This window comes from Capsicum annuum, chromosome 2 (genome assembly GCF_002878395.1).
Source record: "Capsicum annuum cultivar UCD-10X-F1 chromosome 2, UCD10Xv1.1, whole genome shotgun sequence".
In the NCBI taxonomy this organism is placed as follows: Eukaryota; Viridiplantae; Streptophyta; class Magnoliopsida; order Solanales; family Solanaceae; genus Capsicum; species Capsicum annuum.
Genome location: NC_061112.1, coordinates 21,716,277 through 21,743,368, shown reverse-complemented (window position 1 = coordinate 21,743,368; position 27,092 = coordinate 21,716,277). Strand labels below are relative to the sequence as shown.

Here is a 27,092-nt window from a genome sequence, read left to right as displayed (position 1 = left end):
AATTGAAAGGAGCTTTCCTAGAAAGGTTCTTTCCACCTTCCAGGATGTTACAGTTGAGGGAAGAGATTAGTAACTACAGGCAGTTACCGAATGAAGCTCTTCATGAGACATGGGTGAGATTCAAGAAGAAGTTGACGCAGTGCCCTAATCACAAGATGGCTGACGAGCATTTGATGGAAACATTCTACGGGGCTTTGAACTCTATCACGAAGCCAACTATGGACAATGCTGCAAAGGGAGCATTCATGGACCTTACTTATACTGAAGCTGCAGAGATGTTGGAAAGATTGACTAAGAAAAGTAGAGCTTGGCATACCAGAGATTCTGTGGTAGCAAGTAATACTATGTCTAGTGGGATGTCAGTTGAACAGTGCAGGAGAGGAGGAACATGACCAGGATATGGCACATATAAAGACCCAGATGGATTTGCTCATAAAGCATTTACTATCCAGGAAGACAGAAAAGGTGAAAGCTGTTGGGTCTCAAAGTAGGGAAGCTGAATCAGATTTTGAGGAAGAGGCGAATTACTTGAATAATCAGGGGGGTTTTCGAGGCAATGGCCAAGGAAATCAAGGTCGGAATTACTATGATAAAACTGGTTATAGAGACCGTGATCAAGGTGGTTGGAAAAATAAGAATGATAGGAGTGGATTGTATGTACCTCCCAGAAATCGTGACAATACTACTACTATTTCCGGCAAGATGTCAATGGAGGATATGATGGCCAAGTTGTTAAAAAGGGTAGAGTCGACTGACGTTGGGGTAAGACAGATGAAGAGTGATCTTTCATCTATGAGTCAGTCAATTAGTTGACTCACATTCAACTTCCATTAAACAATTGGAGCAGCAAATGAATCAACTATCGGCAGCATTTAATCGCGTGGAACATTGCCGAGTGATACCGTGCAAAACCCGAGGAATGAAAATTCTTGCATGGTTATCACTACGAGAAGTGGTAAAGTGTTACCTGGCCCTTCTGTGGGCAAACATGTTGTAGATGATGTGGTGGAGTTGGAGATGGAAGCAGAAGAACATCCTGTGAAGTCTGAGAAGTGGGGGAATAATGAGGTTCCACCTAATCAGAAGCAAATTGATTAGTTAGAGAAAGGCAAGGGGAAGGAAGGAGAGATAGTAGTTGCCAGAATGCCAAAAATACCTCCTCTGTTCCCGCACAGATTGCAGAAGAAAGCAGATGACACAAAATTTAGCAAGTTCATGGCTATGCTAAAGCAGCTAACAGTAAATGTGCCTTTGGTCGAGGCGCTAGAACAAATGCTGGGCTATGCTAAATTTACGAAGGATCTTGTGACTAAGAAGTGGACCGTGAACTACGAACTGGTGGACAATCTTCACCATTGTAGTGCTATCGCTACAAGATCGTTAATGCAAAAGAAAGTCGATCCAGGAGCATTCACTGTCCCATGTACTATTGGATCATGATTTTGCAAAGGCCCTTTGTGATCTTGGGGCAAGTATTAATTTGATGCCATTGGCGGTTTTCAAAAATGCAAGGTAAGGCTACGTATGATACACCCTTGTGGTGGGGCCCTTTCCCAGACACCGTGCATAGCAGTAGCTTTAGTGCACTGGGTTGCCCTTTTTTTTGGCGGTTTTCAAAAAGCTGGGGTTGGGGGATCCTACACCCACCAACATGCAGCTTTTGATGGCAGATAGATCAGTGAAGAGGCCGGTTGGAATACTTTATGACGTGCATGTGAAAGTGGCTAGTTTCATCTTCCCAGCGGATTTTGTAATCCTGGATTGCGAGGTAGACTTCGAGGTACCCATAATCTTAGGTAGACCTTTCTTAGCAACGAGGAGTGTGTTGATTGACTTGCAGACCACAGAGCTGAAATTTAGGCTTAATGACGAAGAGGTGAGCTTTGATGTTTGCCAATCAATGAAGCAGAAAAAGGAAATGAGTGTCTTCTCAATTGTTGATGTATATTATGAAGACGAGCAAGAGGTACCCGTTGAGGAAAGATTTGGTATGGAAACATTGGTTGCAGTGTTGATGAGCTTCGATGGTGATGGGATCGAAGAATATGATGAGATTGTGTGTGCACTAATAGGAATGGGGTCGTACGCTTATGCCCCCAAGAAGCTGGACTTAGATCTAAAAAATCATCAAACACCACCAGCCAAACCCTCTATTGAGGAACCACCAATGTTGGAGAAGGAGTTGCCGGGCCATTTGCGGTATGTGTTTCTGGGCAGCGGAAACATCTTACCGGTTATTATTGCAGCAGGCCTGGCAATGCAACAGGTTGAGGCCTTTATTTTTGTGCTTAAGAGGTATAAAAGGGCTATCAGATGGACGATTGCAGATATTATTGGTATTCCACCGAGTATTGCACTCACAAAATCCAACTAAAGGAAGAATGCATACCGACCATTGAGCATCAGCGCAGATTAAACCCACCTATGCAAGAAGTGGTTAAGAAGGAGATTATTAAGTGGCTTGACGAAGGGTTCTGTAGCCGATCTCCGACAGCAAGTGGGTAAGTCTTGTACAGTGCGTGCCCAAGAAAGGAGGTATGACTATGGTTGCTAATGAGAAGAACGAGTTGATTCCGCTTAGGCCAGTGACTGGGTGGCAAGTTTGCATGGACTACCGAAAGTTGAACTCGTGGACATTGAAAGATCATTTTCCAATGCCCTTCATGGATCAAATACTTGATCACTTAGCAGGAAGGGGTTGGTATTGCTTTTTGGATGGGTATTCAGGAAACAAACAGATCTCGATTGCCCCGGAAAATCAGGAGAAAACAACATTTACATGCCCATATGGAACATTTGCATTCAAGCGAATGTCGTTCGATTTATGTAATGCACCGGCCAAATTCCAAAGGTGCATGATGTCGATTTTCTCCGACATGGTGGACACTCTAGAAGTGTTCATGGACGATTTTTCTGTAGTGGGTGATTCATTTGAGTTATGTTTGGTGAATTTGAGTAGAGCACTTCATAGATGTGAAGAATTCAATCTCGTATTGAACAGGGAGAAGTACCACTTCATGGTGAAGGAAGGCATAGTGCTTGTACATCGAATTTCAGCAAAGGAGATTGAGGTTGATTGGGCTAAGGTAGAAGTGATGAGAAACTACCCCCTCCTATCTCAGTGAAGGGAGTCCGTAGTTTCCTGGGTCATGCTCGATTCTACAATCGATTCATTAAAGACTTCTCCAAGATTGCAAACCCACTTTGCAAACTGTTGGAGAAGGAGACCAAGTTTGTGTTCAGTGATGATGCCTTAAGGACAAGCTGGTTGTTGCCCCAATTATTGTTGCTCTATATAGGTCTAGGCCATTCGAAATAATGTGCGACGCAAGTGGAGTAACACTTAGAGCTGTCCTTGGTCAGAAGAAGGAGAAATTATTTCACCCCATTTATTACGCGAGCAAGGCGTTGAATGGGGTGCAGAAGAATTATACTATCACAGAGCAGGAGCTTCTAGCTGTTGTTTATGCTTTTGAGAAGTTTCGAGCATATTTATTGGGAACCAAGGTGGTGGTTCATACAGACCACGCTGCTTTGAGATACTTAATGGCGAAGAAGGACGCCAAACCAAGGCTGATTAGATGGGTGTTGCTTCTACAGGAATTTGACTTTGAGGTCAAAGATAGAAATGGGTTTGAAAACCAAGTCGCAGACCACCTATCTAGTCTAGAGGGAGATCAGTTCACTGCAGAAAAGCTTGATATTGATGACACTTTTCCAGATGAACAAATTCTAGCGGCTGCACTCGAAATGGTGCCTCCGTATGCGGACTTCGCCAACTTTGTGGTAAGTGATATTATCCCGGAGAATCTTTCTTTCCATCCAAAAAGAAATTTCTCCATGATGCCGCCAACAGATACTTCTGGGATGAGTCGTAATTATTCAGGCGTTGTGCTGACAATAATATTATCAGAAGATGCATCCCGGAAGTTGATATGCTGAGTACTCTGGAAGCCTGTCATGCCTCCCCAGTTGGGGGAAACCATGCAGGTGATCGTACTGCGAGAAAAGCATTGCAAAGTGGCTACTATTGGCCTAACCTGCTTAAGGATGCGTACGTGTTAGTAAAGAGGTGTGACCAGTGCCAAAGACAAGGTTCAATCTCGAAGCATCACGAGATGCCTATGGTGAAGATGATGGAGGTTGAACTATTCGACGTCTGGGGTATTGATTTCATGGGGCCATTCATGAGCTCCTATAGGCTGAAGTATATCTTGGTGGCTATGGACTATGTGTCCAAATGGGTTGAGGGGGTTGTTTTGGCTAATAATGAAAGCAAAAGAGTGGTCGTCTTCCTTAATAAGAATATCTTCTCCCGCTTTGGGGTACCATGTACAATCATACGCGACGGGGGATCCCACTTCTGCAACAAAATATTCCGGGTTGCATTGTTGAAATATGGTGTGAAGCAGCATAAGGTGGTCACTCCATGCCACCCACAAACTAGTGGGCAAATGGAGGTCTCAAACCGGGAAATAAAAGCAATCTTGGCTAAGACAGTAAATGCGAGTAGAAAGGACTAGTCGCGAAAGCTCGATGATGTTTTGTGGGCATATCGGACAGCTTTCAAGACACCCACCCATTGGGATGTAACCACATCAGATAGTCTATGGCAAAGCATGCCATCTTCCGATTGAGCTGGAGCACAAAGCCTTGTGGGCTCTCAAACGATTGAACATGGACTGGAAGGAAGCAGCTGAGTTAAGATTTGGACAACTGAATGAGATGGACGAATGAATTCCGTCTTGGCGCATACGAAATAGCTGACTTATATAAGTAGAGGATGAAGAATTACCATGATCGAAGAATTGAGAAGCGAGATTATCGTGCGAGTGATTGGGTGTTATTGTTCAACTCTCGACTTAAGCTCTTTCCGGGCAAATTGAAGTCAAAATGGTCGGGACCTTTCAAAGTGAGTCAAGTATTTCCATCAGGTGTGATGGAACTTGAAAGCAAAGATGGGAGTCTGTTTAAGGTTAACGGGCAAAGAATCAAGAATTATGTTGGCCCAATGGATGAAGTGAACTTGTTGTCTATGGTTTATCTCGACGAAGTTTGAGTAGTTGAGGCAACCAAGTCATGCCGCGACAATAAATCAGGCGCTATTGGGAGGCAACCCAACTTTTCATGTTGTAAGTACTTGGTTTGTTTTAAAGTTTTTATTTTAAATAATAAGTTGTTCACATGTGCAAGAATAAAGTTAGGATCAAAGTTGCTGATGAAATGGAATTGACGACAAAAGTTGATAGGTTATCAACTTATTGACGACCTATCACTTGAAGTCGTCAATTCAAGCAAAGGGGGAGTGCATATACTGGATTGAGTGACGACCAAACTGATAGGTTATCAAAACGCTGACGACCTATCACTTAAAGTCGTCAAATTAAACAAAAATTTGCCACATTCTGGATAAGGGTGACGACAAGGTTGATAAGCCAACACCCAAGTGAGGGGCCGTCACGCCTTGTCGTCAGTTGAACCAAAACTCAGCAATATTTTGTCTTAGGGTGAAGAGATATGTGACGGGCTATCAGACAATTGATAAGTCTTCACTTAAATCTTAACCCCAAACCCCAGGTAAGTCATTTTGACCCGAATCCTAGTTTATGACCCGATCCAAACCCTATAACCCGTGACTTTTCAAATTCCTGTGAATAAATCATTTTCCCACTTCAATTTTGATATATTTTACCCATTATTAGTCTAAATTAGTCTTTATTAGTTTTTATTAGTCTTTTAAAAAATATACATATATAGATAGATAAACTTAGAAAGCAAAAAAAGCGGCTACATCAGTGCAAACGTTTCCCATTTCCCGTCCTTTTCCCTTTCAAATTCCAACATTCCTCTTCTCTCTTCATTTTTCTCAAAAGCAAAATAAGTGCTAAAACGCTTTTTCATCTTAAGAAAACTCTCCAAACTCACAAGAACATAAAACATAGAGGCAATTGTTTCCCTGAGCAAGTGGACTATTCATAAGTTTGAAGTGTGTAGCCAAGTCGTCTGAAAGGTATGTTTCGAAAACTTTGCTATTCATTTAATGGAAAGAAATGGGAATTGCATGCAACTGAAAGCTTTGAAGGTTTTAGAGTGTTCATGAACGAATTTAAGGAATATAAAGTAATTGGGTCATACGAACCAACTTAACTTTGTATAACTAAAAAATTGCTCATGATCGTAAAATTCATCATTGTTTGGGAAAGATTTGAGTTTTAATTGAGTGAAAATCAATTGCACCCACAATTTTCACGTGTTATTGAATTAAATTGGGTGAAGTATCTTGTTTGAGAACTGATAATTAGGATTAACAAGTTAGAAATTGCGCAGCAAGTAGCAAGTTTCAAATTCCAGCCTGAAAATTGAAACGAATGAGTTTGTGAAAATGAGTTGGGCTAACCAAGAGGTTGATAAGCCATCAACCAAGTGACAACTAATCAAATCAAGTCGTCAATCAAAGTGAAAAAAGGCTGAGGATTCTGTTTTAAGCTGACGACATGGCTGATAAGCCGTCACTTAGGTGACGATTTATCAAACCAAGTCGTCGCTTGAGTTGAAAAATTTTTGCATCTGTTTTGGGCTGACGACATGGCTGATAAGCCGTCACTTAGAATTATCAGACCAAGTCGTCACTTATTACTCTGAAATGGGCTGATTCTGTCTATGGTTGACGACATGGCTGATAAGCCGTCACCTAGGTGATGACTTATCAACCAAGTCATCCCACACATGTTTACCCATTGTGCTTGAACCCTTTCAAAAGTGATATTGAAAATGATTAACTTTTGTGCTTACTCATTCTTGGAAATTAAATGATTCTTTTTCACTTGATGCAGAATATAATCATGCCACCAAAAGGGAAGTCAAAGAAGGGAAGCAAGAAAGTTTGACTCGGAGACTATTCAATGAGTCTGAAAGTGAACAAAAAAAGGCATAACTTCAAAGACGTCGTACAAGGCAAAACCTCCGGATAGCAGAACCACCTCCCCAGCCTGAAAAGAAGGTGATTGAGGAAGTGAGCTCTGAAGAAGAAGACTCTTCCTCTGAACAACCCTTTTCGTAGCAATGAACAACCCTTTGCGTAGCAACCATCTTCTGAGCAACCAATGGAGGAAGACACTCAGACAAGGGGAGATGTCATAAAAAGAAAGAATCCGGGCATTCGAAACAGTGTACGATGGAAGGTTACAGGAGCAAAAAGAATCTACCATGATGGATTGACAGCAACAGGAAGACGAAGCCTTAAGAGGCACATATGTGAAGAGATAAAAATAATCACATCTGGGTTGAACAGGTACCCACAATTAGAGCAACCATTCAGAGAGTATGAGCTAGCATGGACAACAAAGGAAGGAGATACATACTGCCCAACGTTGGTCAGGGAGTTTTATGCCAACTACGCAGCTATATTGGAGAACATGTGTAAAAAGGGAGAGAAAGCTGCAGACAAACCAAACATGAATCAAATACCAGTGAGGAGTGTGATGGTGGACTTGTCTGACCGCACAATCAATTGGTTTCTACATGGTCCCAACTTCATTCCTCCAGTCACCTCACAAAAGTTCTACCACAGAATGACTGACAGGGCAAACCAACGCACTTGGTTGGCACAGGTTATAGCGGATGGGGAACTTGAATGGCTACATAATCCAAGTGCAAGGATTTTCAAGGCATCACTAACTCAAGAAGCAAGATTCTGGTGGGGAGTGGTAAGGTACAGACTGATGCCGACAGTAGGAGATAATATCATAGGCGAGAACAGGGCAGTTTTGGTAGCTAGTCTATTGTCCAACCTTCCTTGAGCTTGGGGGAAATCATTGCTGACGAGATAAAGATTCGAGCAACACGACCCGATACAACATACCCATTCCGCTGTCTAATTACAAAATTATGCGAAGCAGCCTTTGTGCCAATTATCACAGGATTAGACAAAGAGGTTCATGCCAAGAAAACTCACAATCCCAACAGGTTTGACGAGAGTGAGCCCATGCTGGTTACAGAAAAAGGAGCAGATATCGAGAGTGGCACGATCAGATCCGAGGGAGTGCAGACACCAGCCACTACTGCAGGCTCCACACAAAATGTGCAAGTTTCAGCACCAGAGTCGGCTCAGGCTACTTCCTTTGTAGGTGATGCACCTATTCCAGAAAGAGAAGAAAATACAGTGGTCGCAGCACCGGTGTCCGAGTATGCTTTGACTCCTCAAAATTTCAAGAAGTTGGTAAAGCAGGGAAAAAAGTTTGAGGCTCAATTGAGGTTGTTTGCTAATCAGTTCAAGTCGGCTGTTGACAAGAAAATCAAGAAAGCTATGGCTCCTTTCTTGACTCTCCATGGACGTATTGATGAAATGGAGCATCGAGTAAATGAGAGGTTGAAAGAAATGTCGGTACCTGATCTTGCATCATTTGATGTAGCCTTGAAAAAGGCTAAAGCTGACATCACGGCCTTGCAAAGCCACCAGCTTGTGATACTCTCAGAACCTACTGAAGAAGAACCACTATTTGACATCACTAGGAAACCTGTGGATAAAAAGGACAAAGGCAAAAGAAAAAGAAGTGACAGCGATGAACAAAGGAGACTTGAGAAGAGAGCAAAGAAGCAAAAAGACAAGAAAAAGATGAAGAAAGCGTGGAAGAAGTCGAAAGCGGAGGGTGAGCCACTTGAAGAATTATTGAGAGCCCGAGCTGTGGGAGCCTCGACTAGTGGACCCCCGGGACTGTTGGGGAGTTCTTTACTCCACCAACCACTATAGCAGATGCACCGGCTCAGCCCGATGGCACTGATGACACTCTCCTCGCTGATGAGGCAGCATCACAGTCAACGGCTCGTGATACAAGCGCTTAAAGCACAGCAGGTATTTCTCCACCCTTGTTATTATAATTTGATAGATGTGCATTGAGGATAATGCATGTTTTTTGTTTGTGGGGGTGGGGGTACTTGCAACCTTAAGGGTATGTTGTATGTGTTCTATACCTTTGAGTGTTACCTAGAGAACGGACATGCGTAGGTTTGGTTGGTTATTTGTTGCTTGTTTGTAATTATGTGTTATGTATGCACGATGAGTAGCATCTGACTGAGTAGCAAGTGTTTAGTAGTGATTTGAAAATTGTGAAAATGATCTGCGCACCAAAATTTTGATTGTGAGATTGATTGCTAAGTGCATGGAAAACCATTTCTGTCCATGAAAGTATGCAAATATGGCACTCCCTGCTTGAGCTTGAGTGTTGATTGAGTACTTGGTGATTTCCACACAATTCCACGCCATGTGAGAGTAAGATTTTGCCATGAATTATTGTGTGCATGCATCTAGAACTTGCCTAAAGCATTCCGTTAGGGTCTCAAGTAGTCAGCTGAGCAGTGATCACAGGCCATTGTTGATTAGTGAACCATTTAGCTAAGATAATCAATCCTTAAGAACATATTCCATTTTGATCCCCTCTTGAGCCAATAAAATACTTTCTTGTTTCAACAAGTTGACAACCTTTCATTTCGTTCAAAAGTAAACCTTGTTTTAGCCAGTCCTTTCTTTGGACATGTTACACATCAACTTAGGCAAATCGCCTAAGTTGAGGGTGGCTACACTAGAAGGGCTGATAATTTGAAGGTGCAAAAGCTGTTGTGAAAGTTGGTATAAATGTTGCGAAAGTTAGTATTAAAAAAAAAGGCCATAAGTTAGTAATAGTAGTAAATAATTGTGGTTGATTGTGAATGCTGAGAAGGATATTGAAGTTAATTGGGAGAAGAATGTAACGGAATAAGTGGTGGTAGCCAATATGGTGTAAATGATCAAAGAGAGGCTAAGTCACTAACCCTAAATCTACCTCTCCCGCACTTAAACCTTCATTTCAAGCCGAGAAAGCCCTGTAGTGATCTTAGTTTGACTATTAGATGAACCGAGCGGAATGGTAAAGGCAAGCATATGGTATTGTAGATGCACAATTTGAACCTTTATTCTGAGAGTGAGAGTTGTAATGCATGGTTCCTGTAAGTATAAAGAGATATATGGAGTCGGGAACTTCTTTCTTCTGTGTGAGTGTGTGAGGGCATGTGAATGGTTGTGGAACTTGCTAAACATTTGATTGAATACTCTAAGTTTAAGTAGTGGTTTGTTGTTTGAACTTTGAAGATGGTATGGGATCTTGGTGTTGCTTGGCAAAAGATCAAATGTTTCTTAATGGATGCAAAATGAAGGAAACAATTGCTACTCTCTACCTTGATGCTTTTGTTGTGTTCATAATACTATGTTAGTTGCTTGAGGACAAGCAAGTATTTTAAGTTGAGGGTGTTGATGTGCTAGCTTTGTGTTAGCACATTTAAGGCTTTTAACTCAAAAAATTGTAAGTTCTTAAGTGACTATTGTTGTTTTTTATTATATTTTATGTGATATTGCAAGGAAGTCGAGATGCATAAAAACCTATGAAAACTACGTTAAGAAGGATGATTTTTGGTGAAGTAGATAAGAAATAAAGTTTTGAAGATTTAAGTTGACGACTTGTCTGATAAGTCGTCAACTTGCTAAGTTATCAGAGGAGGTTGTCACCTGTGGACAAAACATGAATGCTGAAGAAGTTGACGACTTGTCTGATAAGCCGTCAACCTGGTGATAAGTCGTCAGATGAAGTCGTCACTTGGAAGCAGAATACAATTGGTGGAAAGATAAGTTGACGACTTGTCTGATAAGTCGTCAACCTTCTGATAGGCCGTCAAGTGAAGTCGTCATCTATGGTGCGGACAATCTGGAATTTGAAATTCAAAATCCAATGACTATGAGTATAAATAGAAAATTCTTCGGTTTTCATTGGCATCTTGAACTTATTATAAATAGAAAATTCTTAGGTTTTCATTGGCATCTTGAACTTATTCACAAGAACAGTTTTTATATTTTTGGTTTTCTTAAGTTTGGTTTCGAATTTTCTTCGAATTATTATTGTGGTTTTTGGGATCCTTGGTTAAACTTGAAGGAAGAACAATCTTCAATTTCCATCTTTTGTAAGTTAACTACTTCTGAATTATGGATCTAATGCATGTTATTTCTTTCTATCTTATGAGGAACTGAATCCCATAACCAGAGTTATGGGATCTATGAGTGTTGCAATATGAATTCTGTAGTTGGCTAAGATTTGAATGACTGTAGGAACTTCTTGATAATTCTTTTGTAATGATTTTTTTTTTGTTGGTTGCAAAATTCTTTTGTAATGATTTTTTTTTTGTTGGTTGCAAACAATAGATTAAGCCTTAACATTGGTTTGCTTGAACTAAGAAATCAATTAAAGAAAGGAAATTATCAACGGGGATTTGGAAACGTTAAATTTCCATCTAATGATTTATGCTATAACAAGATTAGTCAACTCGAGATTAATCAGTTTAGACATAAGGATTTCCTAAGTTTGAGAGAATTAGGTAATCTAGCATCTAAATAGGTCAGAAGACATTTAGATGAATCATCGATAGTGATAATTTGTTGTTTCCTACATGTCATGAAAACCTTTTGCTACAACTATTGTTCATAAAGAAGCAATACTCATAGTGAACACAACTCTGGTTTTGCCACATCATTAATTTGAAATTGAAACATTAACTTTGGGTTACTAAAACAAAGTGAGCAGTAACATTTGTTTGAATTCTAAAAATCCCCCCATTTACAGAAAAATACTAGTTATTAGTCGATTAAAGCACAAATAGTCTTGATTAACACCATATTCCCTGTGGGATTCGACCCCAACCTAGTTGGGTTATATATTTGACGACGACCGCTTACTCTCTCATATGAGACGTGAAATTTGGGCGTATGAGCACGAAAGCACTATAAAATATGCATACAGCCTTGGCAGAAGTTAGCATCAGCCTTGTTGGCTTTTGTATTGTGCCTAAACACCTTTCTTTGTTCTCGTGATGCATACAAAGTTGGGAGTGAGTTATGTCGTAATTGTGCCTTGTGTTCAATAGTACTTGCTAAAAAACCTATAAGTCCCAAACCCATAAGAATACCAGTAAGGATGAGTCGAGTGAGAATGTTGATTGGCGTGCAGTGATGTGAACAAGAGATGACCCAGGTAATAACACACAATTTAACACAGAGATTGATGCAATGATTACGAAACAAAGAGGGGCAGATCTAAAAAAAGATTTGGTGTTGCTAAAAAAAATTGATACGTAGAATATCTGAAACATGGATCTATTGTGTGCTTTGCCTCACTTAAAAGCTTAGACTAATAAGAAGTACAAAAGCCATCCTCCCAACAAAATGAAGATTAAACCCATCCTTATCTAGCTCTGATGAAATAAACTCGTGTGAAGCCAAATGCTCTTAAATTAGTAGCAAACCAGGGGGTCTGAGGAAAGAAAAAGCTGCCATTGAAAAGAAGGAAAAGAATAAAGGGATAGAAAGTAGAAAATTCATCCTTACTGACCCTGAACTAACGTAACTCATCATGGTCTCCATAGTCTTCATCATCCTCATTGAATATTGCACTATAGAACACATACGGGCTATCAATCATCTCTTTCAGAATAAGCCTTCCGTCTTTATCTGCATCAGCCTGAGAGACAACATAGTAGAATTAATTCACACACTATCTCCCACTCAGCTACTACATCATCCAAGAACAATCAGCGAACAAGAATGAGGTGCATTCTGAATCTATTTTGCTTGGAAATATTTCAGTTTTACACGGCATGGTATGATCCACCCATATTAAAGTTTTTAAATTTGCTAAAGATTCAATCACATTAAAGGGTTTCAGGTTCACTAGTTTGCAAAGGGGAACAACTTTGGGAACTTTTGTGCAATTTCCTTAAAAAATTTTGGTTGAAATATCTCCATTAATAGATGCATAAAATTAGAAGGATAAAAAAAGCAGACACTCAGACCACTACATTGTAATGTTCACCATTAACAAGAGACACTTTCTACAAGATTTATTAATTTATACTAAAAGTGAGTTATTGGACACAGAGTGTTACTATCCAACTAAAAGCTATGCTTTTGGAGATTATTACATCAGAGATGGTACGAAATTGTTTGAATTGTTACTTCAATGTAATTTCTCTAGTCAAGAGCGCATATGTGAACTGCAAAACTTCAAAGTCATCCAGAAAAACAGTCTAAAGAAGATAACTTGAAACTAATAGCAAATAGAATCTGTAACTGTAAGGCCTTATTAGGTGGAAATGGTTTTTGATGATAGTAAATCCTTTCTTGAGAAAAAACAGACTAACATTATTCAACAATGGACTTGTCGAATGGGCCAGGCTGGGACCAATCTGACCCATTGAGAGTGAGCCTACCAATTCCAGAATGGGGCCGGTCAGGGGCTGCCTTTATGGGCTTGATTCACAACCAAGCTAATTTTTCTAGGGAGGCAACTGGGCACATCCCACAACCTGTTAAAGAACAGGAAATTACGCCTAGTGTCCCCCAAAGTGTCCAGTCTTGAATTTTCATCCCCCAAATGTCCGGTCTTGAACTTTTGTCCCCCAAAGTGTGTGATCTTGTTGGTTTTTAGCTTTGAAATTAAAGAAATAACAGAGAAAGACTTGGAGAGAGAAAATACTGCAATTGTATTGTCAAAAGGAATTGTTATATTAATAACTCAAAACATATATTTATAGCTAAATTTCTAACTAAACTTCAATTCAACTTCAAATTCAAATAACAAAGAGATAACTAATTCTTAAGTCTAAGCCACATAGAATTCTAATAATTTAAAACTACTAATAGTTATCTACTTTATTTCTGAGACATATTTTTAACAGATCTTTAATTTTTGCCCCTGCTAAATAAGCTCTAACATTTGTCAGGCAGAACTTATGGTCAATTGAACAGGTTTCCTGTCTTAAAATATCCTGAACTGCCTTATGGGCAAAAGTTGGATCATATGTTTGATAGGCATCAACCCTAAGTTCTAACTTCTTTTCTTTTGGAGAAAAGTGAAGTAGTATTCTTCAGCATTGATGGTATGCTGGCAACCACCAAAAAATTACAAAGGCAAGTAATTGTAATCACAGAGAACCTAGGAAATCTACTAGATGTTCTATTTCAACTATACCTTCCTCTATACACAAAAAAAAAATAGAGTATTAATGCAGAACTCTTTAACTTTCTGCACAGGGTTACTGATAAGTTAAGAACATCTATTGTTTCTCTCTTTCCAAATGACCCACCATATGCAAGAAGGGATTATATTCCACCATTTTATCCGAGTATTGCTCCCCTCTCTCCTCATCCAGCAACTTAGAAGATCGGCAGTACGCTCAGGCATCATGCAGGGTCCTTGAGTAAGACTGAGAAACAAATGCCATAGCTGAGTGATTCTACAATGAAGAAACAAATGACTATTTATTTCTTCTTTTTCATTACGGAAGAAACACCTAGAAACAATCTGAAATCCCCTCCTCTTTAGTTTTTCCTGTTCAGGCATGCTCTTCTGCAAACCAGCCATGTGAAGCACTTCACTTTGGTTGGGATGTTGTACCTCCATACCTGTTCCCAAGGGCCAGCAATGGCCCCTGGCGGTGCCATAAGCTCTCGTTTGTACAACCTTCCTACAGTGAACCTTCCATCCTTGTCATGCCTCCATGTTATTGTATCTGTTTCAGCATTTAGGCCAGGAAATTCTCCTAATTTCTATAATAGCACAGCAACCCTGTCTACCTCCCAATCATTCAAGAGTCTCCTGAAAGTGAGGTTCCATCCTTGAGGGGACAAAGTTTCAGCATTTGTTGCTCCAGGGTTGTCACAGGAGAACAAATTAGGGAATGCATCCTTGAGTGACTCCTGCCCCAACCACTCGTCCTTCCAAAAGAAGATTTTGGTGCCCTCACCTACTTTAAAGCTTAGGTTCTCAGCCAACTTAGACCCCAAGTTCCTGATAGACCTCCAAACTGAAACCCCACAAGTGTTGGTCACCATGTTGGCTACCCACTGTTCAGATTGTCCATATTTGTTGATGACAACTTCCTTCCATAAGGCATGCTCTTCTTTAATAAACCTCCAAAGCCACTTGGATAGGAGACACTTGTTCAGAAGCCCAAGGTTTTTAATACCAAGACCATCTAATATTTTCCTGAGTTGAGCAGTCTGCCATTTCACCAAGTGAATTCCTTTCCTTTCTTTGTTGCCCAGCAATAGGAAATCCTTTCTCAACTTGTCCCGTCTCTCTTCTAATTTAGCAGGCAAAGGGAAGAGTTACATGGCATATGTAGGCAAAGCATCCAATACAGAGTTAATCAGAGTTGCTCTTCCTCCCAAGAATAAATATTGAGTCTTCTAGGTAGCCAATTTTTCCCGTCTTCTTTACAATTCTATCCCATATCTCCTACTCCTTGTGGCTATTGCCCAAAGGCATCCTGAGATAGGTAGTTGGAAAAGTTTCAGTTTTGCTGCTTAGGGTATTGGCTAGGCTTTGAATGTTGGTAACTTCTTTCACCTGAAACATGCTTCTTTTCCTCCAGTTTATTGCCAACCCAGAAACAGCCTCAAAAATCTCCAAGATCACTCTGATGAAGCACACTTGTTCTGCCTTTGCATCACAAAATACCACTGTATCATCTGCATATAGAAGCTAACAAATCTGCATCTCTACGCCAGCTTGACTATTCACATTGAAACCTTTTAGCCAATTGTACCGAGTGGCCACTCACATCATGAGGTTTAGCCCCATCCATGGCTAGGATGAAGAGGAAAGGAGAAAGTAGGTCTCCCTGTCTTAAAACCCTCTCTCTGATGGACAAAACCCAGCAGGTTCTACATTTATCAGAATTGAGAAGCTGACAGTTTTAATGCAGAAACCTATCCACTTCAGCCATTTCCCTCTAATTCCCATCTGCTTTAAAATGTTGACTAGAAAATCCCAATTTACATGGTCATAAGCTTTCTCAATATCAAGCTTACACATGAGTCTTGAATCTACACACTCACTAGCTATTAAAGCTGTATCCATAACTTACCTACCTTGTATGAAGGCCATTTGGTGTTTGTTGACAAGCTTGCTGACTAACCTCTTCAATCTTTCTGACAACATTTTAACAACTTCTTTATACACCCCTCTGATGAGACTTATGGGCTTGAAGTCACTCAATTCAGTGATCCCCGGCTTCTGTGGAATAAGAGCCACATAAGTGGCATTGAGACTTTTCTCAAATTCATGTCTCATGAAACTGTCTGATAGCACTCATAAACTCATCCTTAATTATCCCCCAAAAATTCTGGGAAAAGCTCAGCTCTCATGGGAAAGCCATTAGGTCCTGGAGCCTTGGAGCCTTATCACTGACACATAATTTAATACAATTCAATACTTCAGCTTCTTCAAACTACCTTTGCATCCAGTCCCTCTCCTCCACATTTATGCTATCCACCCCTAGCAATTTGAAGTCAGGTTTCCACTGCTTAGTTTCCTTGAACATTTTCTGATAGAAACTAATAAGTTCAGTTTTGATCTCCTCAGAGTCTGAAATAGCATTCCCCTCCACCATCAATGTATCAATAGAGTTGAATCTCTTATGAGTTGTGGATATTCTGTGACAGAACTTAGTGTTCTTATCACCCTGCTTGAGCCATTGTATTGTAGATCTCTGTCTCCAAGCTATTTCCTCTTGTTTGACAACCTCTTCAAAATTCATACAAAGGTGAATCTTCTGCAGTAGCTCATCTTCTGATAGAAGTCAAGTCTTTGTTCTTTTCCTCCTTTCTTTGTTTCCAATTGTTTCTGTAAGCCAATCTCCATTCCTTCAGTTTCTCCTTCCACCTTTTCAATTTTGAAGCGAGAACAAAAGATCTTGTTCCACGGTTTCAAAAAAAAAAAAAGATCTTGTTCCATTTATGTTGAAAGAGAGCCACCACTCTTTGATCTTATCAGCAAAGGCATCCACCATTGCTCAAACATAAAATATGAACTTTTTTCACATTCAACTCTCCACAATCTAGCAAACTGGGATTATGGTTTGACCCTATTCTAGGCAACAAACTCGCTAGATTTGTGTATAAATTTCATCCCAATGGGATGTACTGTACAGGAACCATTCAAAAGGCTGACATATGATTGTCCCCTCTTCTCCAGGAAAAACTACCTTCCGGAAGAGGAGGATAAATGAATTCCATCTCATTTATCGACTCTGTGAACTCATTCACGGCACCTGTTATTCTATTTCCTTTCTGATCTCTTATGTGCGTATCTTGCGACATTTAAGTCACAACAAAACACCGAAGCCACTGCATATCTCCTTGATACTAATCAACTTTGGCCTGAGTTCGCTTCTGAATACTGTGTCACATGAAGCATAAACTGCACTAAGGAACCAGGTGATAACCTAATTAATGCCTTCAAACAGAAGTATTAATACTCGATTAGTTGCTTCCACCAAGCACCAACTCCCCCCTTTCCAATATCTTTTATTCCACATGATTACAATCCTATCACTTCTGCCACTAACACTCAAATGATATCCCCCCATCCATCTATTTTGCCACAACTGTCTGAAAATATGTACCTCTGATCTGTGATTTTATTCTCAGCCAACACGTAGATGTCAGCCCCCATTGTTGAATTAATTTTCTAACTATTACCATCTTGCTTTCACTATTCACCCCCCACCCCCACCCCACCATTCCATGATATGATTTAGCTTTCATTGGATTTTTTTTTTTATAACCGTGGTGTCCAGGCCAGCTTGCGAACACCTCGACTATTTCCACGGGATACCTACCACCTCCCACCAGCATCAGGCACCAGGTAACTTTGTCCACCAATGCTAGAACAGATGGAAGAAATCACCTAGTGTTTAATTTTCATTGGATGTTAGCTACTATTATTGTCCCTCTGTTTCTTGGTTCCCCGTCTTTGAATGAATTTCACATGGAACTCCAAGTTTCTGATTTTTTGGGGAATTGAACTTCTGGCTCTGGTTACCCTATTGACTGCATACCTCTGCATCAGCTCTCCCTTTTCTGATCAATTCGCAAAAATAGCTCAAAAGCTACTTTATCATAGCCTTCAAAGGCTGCCCCAAACAATCTACTAAGCTTTAGCACATTACCCACTAAAGTTGCGTCCAAGATTTGTCTTCCTTTAACAAAAGCATTTTGCGACGAAGAGACAGTCTCGTCCAAAACTCTCTTAAGCCTGTTAGAAAGCACCTTGGAAATAATCTTGTAGATACTTCCACTAGACTAATCGGACTTTAATCCCAGATGCTAGAAGCCCCTTCCTTCTTTGGACATGACAATGCATTGCTGGTTTTCTATTCATATCTTAGCGTCGGGGAATCGTCACTTACTCTTACTGAGATGAGACTGCACCGGAATAGTTGAGGATTCCATTTTCCTATTACCTATTAAAATAATGAAGTTGGTTAGTAAATTGAAAGTTTGTCTATTATGTTTAGACTTTTTTCAAATTCACCCCTCCCGGAATTCCTCAATAGTACTCAATACATCATATTTAAGAATGCTCCAATAATGCTGAAAGAAATCCAAAGTGAAACTGTCTGGACCGGGAGCCTTCTCCCCCGCACAACACTCAGACCGCCACACGCACTTTCTCTTCCTCAATAGCCCTCTCTAGCCACTTACTGTTATCCCCTCCAATGTGATTAAAGTCCACCCCTCCCAAACTAGGCCACCAATCTGCTTCCTCTTTGAAAGAACATTCATAAAACTGAACAATTGCTCTCTCTACTTCCTCCTCCCCCTCATAATGTCTCCCCCAACCTCCACAGATTCTATCAAATTCCTCCTCCTATTCGCAACCACCACCCTATGAAAGAATTTTGTATTAGAGTCCCCCTCTTCCAACCACAACGCCCTTGATTTCTGCCTCCCACTAGTCTCTTAAGCCAAAGCCAAAGAAGCCAGTTCCCCCTTTAACACTTCTTTTTTCTCCTTTTCCCTCCCATCTAACTCCCTACCCACCTCTAATCTTTCTAGCTCCCCCATCTTAATCATAATCTCCCTCAACTTCACCTCGACCCTCCCAAACACTTCCTTATTCCACACTTCTATGTCTTTCTTAAGCATCTTTTAGCAAGCTTGAAAGTTGGCCTTCCTTCCACGACATAGTTGTTCCACCACTTGACTACTTTATCTCCAAAATATGTAACTTGCAGCCACATGTTTTCAAATCTGAACGGAGATCTCATCCTTCTACCCCCTACCACCATCCAACAAAATAGGAAAGTGATCAGAGACCAACCGCAGAAGAGGGGTTTGAATCAAATTTGGTGCCAGCTCATCGAGAATTTGAGGTAAGAGTCCTCCTTCCTGGAACAAGTGAAATTGGCACCTGACAAAGGCAAATCAATAAGAAAGAGATCATCAATTAATGCTCCTCCATAGCCCCAGATATCACCCTACAACCCAGCCTTTCTTCCAAAAATCTAATGGTATTAACAACCCCCCCCCCCCCCCCAAAACCCAAGGAATCTCCCAACTCTCCACACATGACCTTAATTCCTCCCAGAAGGCAACCTTGGACTCCTCCTCTATAGGTCCGTGCACACCTCCAAACCCCCACTCCACCCCGTTACCAATGTTTTTAAACCTTGCACCAATCGAGAATTCCCCTATGTTAACCTACAAACATTCTAATTTCCTCTCATCCCAAGGAACTAGAAATCCTCCCGCATTCCCACATGCCGGAAGATAGTCATACTTCACCCACCTCCCTCCCCACACACTCCTCACTATACTATCCAACAAAAACTCCAGTTCAGTCTCCTGAATATATATCAAGTCTGCCTGCCATTCCTTAAACCCTACTCTCAAAATAGCCCTTTTATTGAGGTCATTCATACCCCTCACATTCCAACTAATAATTTTAAAATCCATCAACAACTTTCTACTTTCCTTTTGCCCCTTCTCTCACCCACACACCCTCATAAACCTTGTTCGCCCCCTATTTCTCCTACCGTACACCAAAAGTCTACCACCTTCATTCGATGCTTCCAAGTTACGAGCTTCTTCTTCTCCACTTCTTTACTCTTCAAAGTCGCATTCCCTCTCACCTCATGATCAATATTAGTCAAAAGATCATTAACTTTCCCATTCATTCCTTCAAACGACAACCCCAAGAACTTACCAAAATTAAGATACTTCTCTTCTGCCCACTTAGAAATGTTACTCCATGCTTGCCCGGAACCCACAAGAATTGGATCAACATCTGTCCCACTAAAAATCTTATCCTTGTCCAAGTGAAGCCTATCCCCTGGACAAGCAGCATTGGAGCAATTTCCCCCCTCAACAGCCCTACTGTTCACCAAATCGCAGTGAGAAGCTCCTTGTTTAAAAGGACCCAGCTGAATCCACGCTCACTTTTCCTTATCCAATTATCCTTAAACACAATTAGCTTTCTTCGACCGCAAAATCCCAGCAAAAGAAGATTCTGCCACAACATCTGAGCTAGAGAAAGAGTTTTTGCACCTTTCTCAGAAAGAGACCTGAAATGCGAACCCAGCAGCTGTGAGCAACTTTCAGAGGTAGAGAGCAGACCTCCGACACCACCAGCCCCAATATTTTTATCAATGGACAGATCTGAAGCTTTTCTTCAGCAATTCCGAGCCCCACCAGATGAACAGTTGCCTCCAATGAACTTTCCGGACATGGAACTTGTATGAACAAGGTCATCAGGTACCACAACACCTTGAAACGATCTTTCTCTCTCCAACTGGGGCTCACCGACCTTCCTATTCATCTCAGCTACACCACCCGACACACCTAAAGGAGAAAAGGAGTTTGCAGTAGAGAAATTTCTGGCTGGGTTCACTGTCTCAGGGAATGGAAGTCGGCGACAACCCTTCGCAAAGTTCGCATATCTGTTGTAAAAGCCGTGAGAAAACTTTTCGTCATGAATCAGTCAGCTCGATTAGTGAACCGGTTTAAATTCCTCCTCTAAACCGGTTCATTAATCCAAGGGTAAGATGGTCTTTTCACCTCGCTCTTCCCAACCCTACCCCTGTCAATTTCAAAAAAACCTTCCGCTCTTATCCTAGTGCCACAGCAGCCCTAGAAACCATAGAAGGCGATGGGAGTGACCTCCGAGCTTCAGCAAACCTTTTAGATTGCCCCTCTCTCTATCTCCCCCTCCCTTCCTTTCCTCTCCCCCTGACACCCTTTGATAATTTCATGGCTAAATTTTGGTGTTAACTAGACCATAAAACTCTTTTCCCCCATCTACCACCACTGACACTGACACTCTCCCCCCTTTCGTCACCAAAATTCTAACCTTAACACAACCGCGAGGCTACAGTCCGCCTCCAAAAAAAAACCCCACACTCATTCCCAATGTTTCTAAAGAGATCATTACACCACAGACGAAGCGGAAAACCAACACTGCTCACCTCCCCCGTTCCCGCTCTTCTCCTTTGAATATCCGGAAGTATCTCCTCAGACCAGCTATGTAAACAGAGAAAATTATTCTCCATCCATCCCTCGCTCTCCTGAAGAACGCGACCAGCCTTAGACTCACAAGAGAATCTGAACAGAAAATTTGTATCTCCCATAGAAGAAACTTTGATCCAAGGATCAGCTGCCCAACTCTTTGCTGCCTAAGCTGGTATAGGGTTCGGCGATGTAACCCTCTTCTCAAATCTTCCTACCAAACCCATGGCGAGGAAAGCTTTCCTCTCCGAGATGTGACCCGACGATAGTCTGAACCGAGGCTCACTCTCCCGAAAGTCTTCTGCACCCTCCATCCAGAGAAAGGGTTGGAGGTATCAAACTTTCTATAAGGCTTGTATTTGAATTTTTCAGCTTCTAGAGAAAAGTAGGAGTCTCTCTTTCAAGACATGACCATCTTATACTCCATTTTCATTTTTGTTTTAATTATGTCTTTTTAGTGTTTTGTGTCCTGAGCCGGGGTCTATCGGAAACAGTCTCTCTACATCATCTGAGGCAGTGGTATTGACTGCATACACTTACCCTCCCCAGACCCCACTTGGTGGGAGTACACTGGATATGTTGTTGTTGCTGCTATCATGTTTTCATATGTAGCATTTTTTTCAAAAAATATTAAATAAAGAAACAACTCTCACAGAAAATAATTATAGTTTTTTTTTTAAATATAAATGGTGATTCATTTAAATTTATTTGTAGAATTATCAAAAATCTTACTTTTTCTTATATTCTTAGTAATAAAACTATAAAATTGAAGGTACATAGATATATGCCCCCAAGATCCATGGGATTTACACCCCATGTTTTGGGACTTAGCCTCACCCTGTGCTACATAAAACGCATCGCCTCACGCCCTGCCTCTATAAACACTAGTCTTAAATTTTACGAAGTATAACTTTGAATTTCAATAGTTTCAATACAATTTGCAAATTTGTGTTTTGAATCTGAACGTGAAAATTAGAGCAAGTGTTTTCTACGTACATGAATTTAAAAGAGTCACAAAAGAGAAACTTCAAAGTACAATAGATGATTGGAAAATGATCGAAATTTTTAAAACAATAATTATATTCTCCACATTAATTTGAGGATGAACCAAAAAACCACAGTTATAATAAAAAATGGCACGAACAGGGCTGGTTCGGGGATGAGCTACCGGTGGTCCAGATAATGGGCCAGTTCCGGTCTGGTTTACCAGGCTCGAAAATCCAACCCAGACCAGACCACCTTTTCCTTACTGAACCGGGCCAAGATGTGCTCTTATAGGGCCAGTCCCTCGGCTGATTTGGTTGATTAGATAGGTTATTTAACAATAGCCATATGAAAAGATTATCAGGTAACGTTAGAGATGGATCAGAAAGGACAGGAAAGCATATATATTTTTGCACAGCAGTATAATAAGCAACTTTCCTTCTCAGTACCAGCTATAGCTCCTAAGCAGGCAAAAACTAAATCAATGGCAGCAGTTTGGTTATAACTTAAGAAATAAAGGTAAGGCAGACATGCAAGTACTCTGTTGAATCAGGCACTTCAGATCAATGAAACTTACCTGCTGTATGATGTAATCTGCTTGTTGTTTGGCATAGTAACGCTCTGATGGATGAAGCTTTCCAATTATAGGTAGTAATTCACCGTCTGACAAATATCTGCATAAAATCAAATTTAAATGTTTGTTGATGGATTTACTCGAAACAATTACTGAAAGAGATGTCTAGTTTCTTACCCATCCCCATCTTTATCAAGCTCAGCAAACAACTTTCTAGCCGGAGACTCTTGTGAATCCTCAGAATGATGAGAAGTATCATGACTCTCCTCGTCATAATTCCTTACTAAGTCAAACAACCCGTGAAAGAACTCTTTGAAATTTACTTTACCATCTTTGTCACTATCTCTCTCCCTGAAATTAAAAGGAGAAACCCCCACCCCACCCCACAAAAAAAAAGAAATCAAATTATTATAAACAGCATCCAAAAAGACAGCTTTGATAGAGAAAATTCTCTCTTGAGCAAGTTCACTAACAAACGAAAGACTCGCAGATAAAAAATAAAACCTTGAAGGCATAAAACAATTTGGAACTCAAAACTAGTAGAATCTTCGATAATATACCAAACCTACATTTTAATGCACATATACCAACAACATACCCAGTGTATTCCCACAAAGTGGGGTCTGCGAAGAGTAAAGTGTATGGAGTCCATACCACTACCTCAATGGAGTAGAGAGGTTGTTTCCCATAGACCCCGGCCCAGGACAGATAACAGTATAACAAACAACAAAATGGGATAACACACCACTAGATAATAAAAGAAACAAGACACCCACAGAGTAGTACTATAAACTATCTTATCCGAAATCACAAATATCACCAAAACACTACGAACAAGAAACTACAATACACATGTATAACACTACGACTACAGGCACAGGCACAGCCACAAACAAAGCACTCCTTCATACCAATAAGGATGCATTGCTACCCACTAACCCTCTACCCTAATTCGCGTCCTCCACATCGTCATATCAAGGGTCATGCCCTCCGTAAGTTGTAACTGCTCCATGTCATGTCTAATGCACATATACCAATGGATCATTTATCCTATAAGCTATACCTAAATCTGGTCCTGTACAAGTTCTTAAATCTGACACTGTACAAGTTCTTAAGAAGGGTCATGAGCTTGCTCTGATGAATGTGAAAAGCTTTAGGTTATCGGTATTGGACATTTATTTCTTTAAGCTGAAGCTGCTGAAGTTATTATTTACAATTCTCCTTATTTTTTTTGCTGCTTCAGAGTTATTTTATTTGCTTTGGCGATGGATGTTCTGACGCAACTCATTCAAGGGGAGGTGGCTTGGTGCATGTTATTTGTTGATGACATTGTGCTGATTGAGACGCGTAGCTGAGACAGAGTATGTGGAGTGAAGTTCAGTGATGTGCCAAGTATAGAGGATGTGGAAGTGAGGTTGGATTCTCAAGTCATTTGAAAGGGAGTTTCAAGTACCTAGGGCCATTATCCAAGACAATAAAAAAATTGACGAAGATGTCACACATCGCATTGGTGAAGGGGGTTGAAATAGAGGCTAGCTTCTGGTGTTTTATGCGATAAAAAGATGCCACTAAGAATTAAAGGTAAGTTCTTCAGCGAAGTAGTTAGACCGACTTTATTGTATAGCACAGAGTGTTGATCAGCGAAGAACTCTCTTGTCCAGAAGATGAAAATTGCGGAAATGAGGATGTTAAGATAGATATGTAGGCTTACTAAGAGAGATATGGTCGGAAATGAAGATATTTAGGCTAAGGTTGAAGTGGCATATGTGGCAGACAAGATGCGGGAGTTCAGACTGAGAAGATTCAGGCATGTCAAGAGAAGATGCACAAACATCCGATGAGGAGATATGAGAGATTGACGATGGAGAGTCTAAGAAGAGGTAGGGTAGGCTGAAGAAGTATTGGAAAGAGAGGTGATCAGGCAGGACATGGCCCAAGATGGTCTTCTTCACACAAAATAGCATCTATAACTTAAAGCAAAACCCCTATTCTATAAATTAGTTTCGAGTCAAACAGGCCTCCCAAGTGACAATCCATCCAAAGCAGGCAGCTTTACAGGAGCTTTAGACTTCCAGATGATCTTCCAAGGCCAATAAAATGTTCCCTGACCATTCTGCTGTAATAACAGTTTGTAATAATCACTAAAAGAGAACATTTTATCCTTGCTATTTGTTAGAATATGAGTAGGAGAAGAAATAGTATTCAGAATCCTTCTTGAAAAAGGATTGTAATGTCGTGTCCTACTAGGAAAAGGATTAACATATAGTGTCTATAAATAGGGTCTCAATGTAATAATGTAGATACAACAATTCAAATAATATTCTTCTCTTATATTTCTCACATGGCATCAGAGTCTACGATCTTGGTAGAGAAGCAAAGAGCTTCCGCTGTCGGCGCTATAACTCATATATATCGCCCGTCTGGCCAATGATCATGTTAGTAAAACATTGGGCCACCATGCATCTTTCCGGTGACTATTTTCTCATATCTGATGTACGTAGCACCATGCATATCTCCGAACTACTTCTCATATTTAATTTGCATAGAACCGTGCATCTTTTTGGACTACTTTCTCATATCTGAGTTACATAGAACCGTACGTCTTTTCGGTGACTCCTCATATCTATAGTTTGCATAGGGTCATGCCATCATTCCGGCCCTACCATATAGTTTCTCTTTTTCAGAAGGATCGTGTCGTCATTCCGACCTACCCATATAATTTGTCTTTTTCCATAGGGTCGTGCCGTCATTCCGACTCTACCCATATAATTTCTCTCTTTTAGTAGGGTCATGCCAATCATTCCGACTCTACCCATATAATTTTCTTAGATTTTGACCACTTTCCAGCCGTCAAATCGAATAATCCGGCGCATGAGCATGTTCTGGCCAGTTTTTCGGTGATTGTCTTGTTCAAGATCTACTCGTCTCTTAATGGCTAGCGCACCATGCTGCATTACCCATCTTTAATCTAGTATACAGTATAAACTCATCCCACATCCCACCAATGCCTTTCTAAATACGCCTTGTTTCTCTCAATTGTGAAGCTTATTGTTTCCAACCATCTTTCTTGAATATATGGCATTATTAACCTTTTCCGGATTTCATCACCTCCCCTACTATATTTCTACGGCCATTTAAATAATAAACTCTTGCGATATAAATTCAAATCCCTCACTCCGAAACATCCCTCTTTCTTTTCATTTGTAACCATTGATTCACTTGATATGACTTTTTCTAAATGCTCCTAAATATCATTCTGATTAATTTCCCAGCTAGCAAGAAAAATCATGACGCCAAAAAAACAAGAGCAAATGAAAAGAAGATTTGATGGTAGGTACAACAAATAGCAACTGGCACATTAACAACATGTAAAAGAAGACCTTTATACTTGACAAAACAAAGTCAGAAAAATTAGTGAAGCCCTTATTTAAGAAAAATGTTAAAGAAGCAAATCTACTGAACCTTATTTCCTCCTTGCACAGCCAGTGGAGTAGTTTGGGGTTGCTGGTGTCGGCAGGATGTAGAAAGCTAAGAAATCACAATAAAGAAAGAAGTTATTGGATGAGATGAAATTATCAAATGAAGTTCAGAGAACTAATAAGCGCAGGAGCTAAGGGTAGTAAAAGGTTTTCCTGCCCTAGCAGAACTTACTCATTGAACTCAGTAATGTTTAGAAGCCCATTTCCATCTATATCTGATGCATTAAAATGATCTTCTTTCCACCAGCCCATATCATATCCAAAAGAAGTATTATCTGTTGCAGCATTACCACATCAAAGTTTGTTACAACGGAAGGAACAGATTAAATATATATATAGAAAGGGATAGATGAACACTTTAGAAACTGTGATAGCAGTGATTTACTAAATCAGTGGCCAAAATGGAGTACTGTAAGTCATGAAACAATTTTTGCCATAGTCACTAGTCAGCATGAAAGACTGAGAAAGAGGCTGCGTGAAGCAATTTTCTCAGACATGTACTTATATAAAATTTCAGTGAGAGACTTGGGAAGCAAAATAAGAAGCAACTAATATGCATTCTTGATGTTAAGTCCAACCCAAAAAATGAAAGGAAGTAAACATCATCCACATTCTAAGTTGCTCGGACTCTTCAAGTGTCTGATCCTCCAAAAATAGTGTATTTTTGAAGGATCCGACACGGGTGCGG

At 40.4% G+C, this 27,092-nt stretch overlaps 1 protein-coding gene across 2 annotated transcripts in view; it reads right to left on the bottom strand.

The window, feature by feature from the left end:
* LOC107857616 (calumenin-B) overlaps window positions 1-27,092 on the bottom strand; it is a 43,237-nt gene that overhangs the window by 6,361 nt on the left and 9,784 nt on the right. Inside the window, exons 2-7 of one of the 2 annotated variants that reach the window (XM_016702457.2) lie at window positions 26,577-26,679; window positions 26,388-26,453; window positions 23,103-23,276; window positions 22,929-23,025; window positions 12,408-12,536; window positions 967-1,075 (exon numbers count right to left, since the gene is read on the bottom strand). In XM_016702457.2, the coding sequence (XP_016557943.1) occupies window positions 12,414-12,536; window positions 22,929-23,025; window positions 23,103-23,276; window positions 26,388-26,453; window positions 26,577-26,679 (563 nt within the window). In that variant the 3' untranslated portion in view covers window positions 967-1,075; window positions 12,408-12,413. Of the gene's footprint in view, window positions 1-966; window positions 1,076-12,407; window positions 12,537-22,928; window positions 23,026-23,102; window positions 23,277-26,387; window positions 26,454-26,576; window positions 26,680-27,092 lie in introns of those variants that run through there. The other variant, XM_016702456.2, reaches the window with a different exon arrangement.